The sequence below is a fragment of the Chanodichthys erythropterus genome, chromosome 11 (genome assembly GCF_024489055.1).
Source record: "Chanodichthys erythropterus isolate Z2021 chromosome 11, ASM2448905v1, whole genome shotgun sequence".
Taxonomy (NCBI): Eukaryota; Metazoa; Chordata; class Actinopteri; order Cypriniformes; family Xenocyprididae; genus Chanodichthys; species Chanodichthys erythropterus.
In genome coordinates this window covers 11,539,383-11,545,539 of record NC_090231.1, presented here as the reverse complement: position 1 = coordinate 11,545,539, position 6,157 = coordinate 11,539,383, and the positions used below count along the sequence as shown (strand labels likewise).

At 32.6% G+C, this 6,157-nt stretch overlaps 1 protein-coding gene across 3 annotated transcripts; it reads right to left on the bottom strand.

Moving 5' to 3' along the window:
• Positions 1-346: 346 nt before the first annotated feature.
• On the bottom strand, positions 347-5,077 carry si:ch211-196f2.6 (immunoglobulin domain-containing protein). Of its 3 annotated transcripts, none has more exons than XM_067400688.1 (6): positions 4,842-5,077; positions 2,997-3,362; positions 2,783-2,915; positions 2,591-2,639; positions 1,823-1,973; positions 347-1,409 (listed from the first exon to the last, which is right to left on the bottom strand). In XM_067400688.1, the coding sequence occupies exons 1-6, from the start codon at positions 5,014-5,016 to the stop codon at positions 1,381-1,383; spliced, it is 903 nt and encodes a 300-aa protein (XP_067256789.1). In that variant the 5' UTR covers positions 5,017-5,077; the 3' UTR covers positions 347-1,380. The 3 variants fall into 3 exon arrangements, with proteins under 3 accessions (XP_067256789.1, XP_067256790.1, XP_067256788.1); XM_067400689.1 differs by having other exon boundaries at positions 1,407-1,502; XM_067400687.1 differs by lacking the exon at positions 347-1,409 and having other exon boundaries at positions 1,524-1,973.
• Between the last annotated feature and the right edge of the window lie 1,080 nt (positions 5,078-6,157).

Below are 6,157 nucleotides of genomic sequence, written 5' to 3'. Positions count from 1 at the left end.
AATACAGTGACATTTTGGTGTGAGATTTGTTACATAATGAAATTACATATAGAAATGTAATTTTCCTATCACTTATCACAAATATCACATTAAATGTAATTTTTCTAAATGCAAACCTCTTTAAAGATTCACCTTTGAAATGAAAAAGTATTTTAATTCTATTGACTTCTCTAAAAACTCAAAAGCAATAAGAACAGTGGCTTTGTTTAAGGACTTGTCACTTAATCTGGACTGAAAGACTGAAGGACCCTGAATTATTTTTGTGTTGTTAAGGTATTACAACGATGACAATTTTTGTTAATGTTATTTTTTTTTCTTCAAGCATTTAATAGTATTAAAAAAAAAAAAAAAAGTCAGTGTTTTATGTTCAGAGGATGTAATTACGGAAACTTACAACCACAGGCAGGAAGTATAAAACCAGAACAAGAACTAGATAACAGAAGTGCATAACATTTCAATGTCCCATGCAATATATAGGCTATCACATTCACTGCTCATAAATAGTGGGAATATACAGAAAGAAAAAAGGATAGTCTGAAAACGAGGTGTGTTGCTGTTTTGAGGCAACTGCACCACTGACCAACAAAAACCTGGTCTAAAGTCAATAGCAAAAAAATAGCAAGTTATAGCAAAATTGGATTCAGACACATCTGCTTGACCAATTACCAAAGAAGCATGTCAAAATTATTCAGGAAAACAACATTTTCTTATCAAAGTGATAAAATGTTGTGTTGCAAAAATGAGTACAACCCCCATGAATGTTACTAAATAAATATTTTTTTCTGGTGTAAGTTTAAATCAATTTTTGATCAACACAGGTAAGTATGTTTAACCAAAACATTTAAAGAGAAGTGATTTCTTTAACAATTAAAAGTGTTATATAGCCCATTGAATCATTTTCAGACAACAATTGAACCACTTGAAAAAGAATCATCAGGAAACTTGTTTCTTAATTGCACAAAAGAGGACAGTACAAGAGGATTACCAAATCATTGTTTTAAGTGTGAAAACATAGCAAAAGTAACACAGAAATTCAAAAAACAATGGACTTGTGAAAAGGCCCCTGAAATAATCATCCAAAATGTTATGGTGTTGCTAGAGGAGGAGTATAGTGAGAAGTGCCTGATTCCCACAGTAAAGTTCAGTGGCAGTAAAGCTCTTATATAGGGATGTATGAGTGCTGAAGGTGTGAGGGAGTTGTGCTTTATCAATGCTGTCATGAATTCCCACACTACTGTGTGATGTAATACAAAAACTTGAAACAGAAGATGTTACCCTTTCCTCATTTCCTGCGTTGTTGGGCATTTTCTCAACACGACAATGATGATATGCATTCTCCCAAGGTGAAAAACCTTCTGTGGACATGTATTTCACCCAATCTTATCGCTCTTGAGCACCTGTGGGGGATTCTGTAGAGACGAGTTGAATAAAATACATCTTTTATGTATTTGTTCGGGGGGGGCGTACTCATTTATGCTGTGCACTGTGTTCATAAAACTAGCCTGCAGCAGAGAAATTATTAAAAATTATTTGAGACTTGTGGCAAGGACTGTCATAAAAGTTTATTCAATGATAAAAACATGCATCTTAATCATTAATTAATTTAATCATTTTTCTTTACATAATATATTGCAATTAGCTTTATACTATTTTACTTTACACAAATATGATTAGATTCCTCTAAATTGCTCTGGATAATATGAGCTGCTGAAATGTAATCATTCAGTTGTATTTGGCCTCAAGGGGCTGCCCTCTACATTTCTCCTTGGTAAGGGACTCTGTCCTAACAGGTGATAAACATGTCCTTGATCAGTCATTGTACCTTGAGTCCATGCTTTGGGTTGGCCTTGGTAAGACTTCCACAGCCGGCCATAGAAAAGGTCATTTTTGATCTTGGCATAAAGTTTTGACGGGTCAAAGCCATTTGGAGAACTTTGAGAAGTTGGTGCATCATGTGTTTCTTCTGTATTTGTCTAAAGTAAGAGATTTACATTTTAGGATGAATATATATATATATATATATATATATATAATGTCAATAAAATAATAAAAAAGAAAGTATATATTTGCATTAGTTTTAGGATGCTTTTATTATTGTTATTAAAATAAGGTAAAACAATATATAAAGAATAATGTTGCCGAAAACAAGGGTCGTGAGAATTGGTCATGTAGAACAGCGCTCAAACTTAAACCGCAACCATGCACATTCTTGAGAAAATAACAGGAAACTGCTACCTTTAATGTAATCACTAACTATGATAAAGTGCGTTTGAGATTGAAAGGAAATGGCACAGATAAAATTCAGTAAACTTCACTTTTCACACTTTTACACTGCACATTCCAGATTGCACTGTGAGCATTTCAGCTGTGACTGCTGTTGATATGCTTTTTGTCACATTTAGCTGTTATAATTATAGAATGGTACTGAATAAGTCCTTTAATGTTTGCATGTATAGAATTACCATTTAGAAGAATAGTTAATTATTAACGTCACTCATCTTCTTAATGACAGAAACTTTATCTCTAATAATTTATTCATTTTTTATATATTATTTATTTCAGTTACTTCTTTGTAGCTTTAAATTCTTACCTCAGCTGGTGAGTCTGTCTGGTATGTTCGTACTTCAAAAGACTTCCTCCTGCAAAGTCAAATTTCCCATGAAATTACTCTCAGCTTGTTTTGAATTTTTTCATATGCAGCTTTTTGCTTTGTTTTGGTCTTTAATGTATGAGCTTAGTCTTTACTGTTGTTGTGTAAATGTCTGTAAGATGTGATCTCTACCTTCTGCAGTTGTTAATTTTGCATAAGTAGAATAGGATGGTTAGGATAAAGAGGGAAAGAATCGTTCCAATGATCATTGCACCCAAACGTCCAAGTAGTCCCAGCTTTGCTTCTTGTTTCATGTGACTAAAATCTATGACGAAAATATCATAATAAAATAAAAAGTCTCAAAGTTATGGCAGAGTATGTGTAGGACAACATGTGCAAGCATTACCTTTTATTGTAGATGCGTTGATACTGTCATCTTTCTTACTGATATCAGTACACTGCTCCAGTTTACCCGAAGGAAATGTTATGAACGCACAACAGATATGCACGCTCTCATTTGATGCTACTTTAATGAGAAGGGATGATGATGGACGTGGAGATGTTTTGTTCTGTATCTTCACTTTAGTCTTATATTCATCATTTATGTGAGTTCCAAAATATGGATGATACGTCCCCAGTTTTGTGCGATTCACGCCTCTTAGCATCTCCCAGTTGATTTGTGTCATATTTTCGTCCCCTAAGAGGACACAGGTAACGTTCTGGCCATCTCTATCTCGCCTGTGATTGATAGATATATCACTGTTTGATTTGCCTGTTAAAAAACACAAATGAAAAACATGTAGAGCGATTACAAGGATCACTGAGACATAAATCGAAAAATATTAAATAATGAATGCTTAGGTTAAAAAATGCATTTAGTTGAGGGGGGAAAAAAAAGCGTTTTTAGTGATGTTACTGAGCCGATTATTGATTAATCGTTGGGGTTATTCAGTCTAATCACAGTTATTTGAGATAACCACAATAATTGTGCAGTTTAAATTTCAGTTACATTTTGCCATCTAAATAAAGGAAATTTAAGCGCTTAAAGAAATGCCTATAAATGTGGTGATGCAAAAGAATCATATTATAATGTACACAAAGTCTAAGGTCTTTCATCAAATGAATTATGTTTAATCAGACTGCATTATATTACAAAAATTACATAAATACTAAATACACAAAATTAAAGTAAATCATATGGGCCTATATTATTTATTTTTTATTATTATATACACATCCAGGTAACACTTTACTATAAGGTCTCATAAGCTGGTCATTGTTTGTTCATGTTAGTTCACAGTGCATGAACTAATTTTAACAAATACAACATTTGATTTCCATAATGTATTAGTAAAAGTTGAAATTAATATTAACTAAAAGTATTGTTCATTCTTAGTTCATGTTAACTAATGTAGTTAACTGATGTTAACTAATGAAACCTTATTGTAAAGTGTTATTGTAAGTATGTAACAGAACAATTAAATCTTTAATCGCAATTATCTGTATGACAGTTAATCATTAGCACAAATTCCTGATAATGACAGGTCTAGATGTTACTGACAAAAATGTTCCTCTCCAGTCAATCTGTAAACTTATTTATTAATAAGAATAATGTTTGTCTAATTCAAACCTATGAAGCCACAATGGAGCCATTTGTTTTATATTTAGCCTCAGAAGTGGTTTATATAAGCCTATCGCAATTTATATACTGCCCTAAATGTTTTAGACAGAACAGCTTATGACGCATGTTGAAACCACAATACAAGTTGTGTTTAGAAGTAAAATTTAACTCGCTCTAATAATAATTAATATTGGATTAAAAAAAAATAATACATGCGAAATCCAATCAGAATAAATAAATCAATGAAAATTCTAAAAGTAAATCACAGAATGAAACTGAAATACAAATACAACCCATTCATTAAAAGGTATAACACGACTGAAAAGTAATATGATAACTGAGTGATTATAAGATGCTGTCAGTGAAAGTGCTGTGAAGATGATGATCTATGCTTTTGACAGTGCTAATGTTATCAAAATCTGAATGAAAGCTTAATTTGTCATACAATCATATTTGTTATTCCATTACTTTAACCGTCTTAAATGAATAAACAATTTTTTTAGCATTCTTTGCTAAAACTAATAACCAGAGGCTTTTTGACGATCCATTTACTTTTGAAATGTACAAATCTGAATAAAACAAACAAACAAAAAAGCATTTTTTTAGTTATTTCACACAATATGCACTTACCTGATTCCAAGAAGGCAAGTATGAAAAGAGCACAAAGAAAGTTGCTGCTCATGGTTGACAAGCTAAACCAACACTGACTTTCTCTTCCGCCTGTTTCCTGCTTTGTCTTTTTTATCGTGTTGTTATATATAACTATGACTTCACACTGGACCGCTATACCTGTAAGTCTTACCATCAACCATTTTGAATGAGCTTTTTTCTTCTTCTTTCTTTCTTTTTTTCTTTTATTGCCAACTCAGTCAGATCTTTGATGTCTCTAAGAAGGAAATGATGCTTAGTGAACGTGGGAGTTTCCACCAAGCATGTCTTTCTACCCAGAAATGTCACTCAAATGAAATTGTCACAAGTTTAAAAGTATAAGGCTTGTAGTTTATTATTTGAAATGTAAAAAAAATGCAAAAACTGTAAGTAAAGTCATGCTCACCACACTAAAAAAAAATTGCACTAGAAAATGAAAAAAAAAAAAAAAAAAAAATCTAGAGGAAATGGAATCATTTAATGGAAACTGCAAGGGAAGGCGAAAATAATGGAAACAAATAAAATATGTTAATAGCAAATGCGACACCTTTTATTCTCAGGGCAGCTTTAATCCACATTAAAACTGAATTGTACATGATATATTGCCCAGCCAGGAGGTTAAAGAATTTTACTACAAGGTGAAAATTGAGATGACCAGACACACGCACACACACAAATGTCAAGCTAGGACTCTGCTGACATTCTAGAGCAGTGTTTGCCAACCACTTTTTGTCTTCTGCTCCCCGACAGCCCCATCTGTAAGAATGTAAGTAATGCACTGACACCAAACCATAAAGTCATAATGTCACTTTATATTATCAGTAAAATCATTATAGGGATAGTTGATCCAAAAATGAAAATTTAATCATCATTTACATGTTGTTCCAACCAAACAGTTGATGAGCCCCATTGACTTCCATCAACTGTTTGGTTTCCCATATTCTTCAAAATATCTTCTTTTGTGTTCAGCAGGAGAAAGAAATTCGGTAGCACTTTATTTTACAGTACCTGTACTTTCCTGGTACATATAGTAATTATGTTGTACATACAGGTAAAAGAGTGGTAACACAAAGTACTTACCTGACATGTATGAACATGGAAACTAATAAGAAACACTGCTGTACTTTCCAATGGTACATACATGGTTGTACCTATAGACAAGTGTTGGGTAATAACAGGTGCTTGCTTATAGTGTCCATATATGGTAACTAACAGACACATTACTGTACTTACTAATGGTATGTACATGGTGAATATTTTGTACTTACAGACAAGTGTGGGTAATAACAGGCACTTAT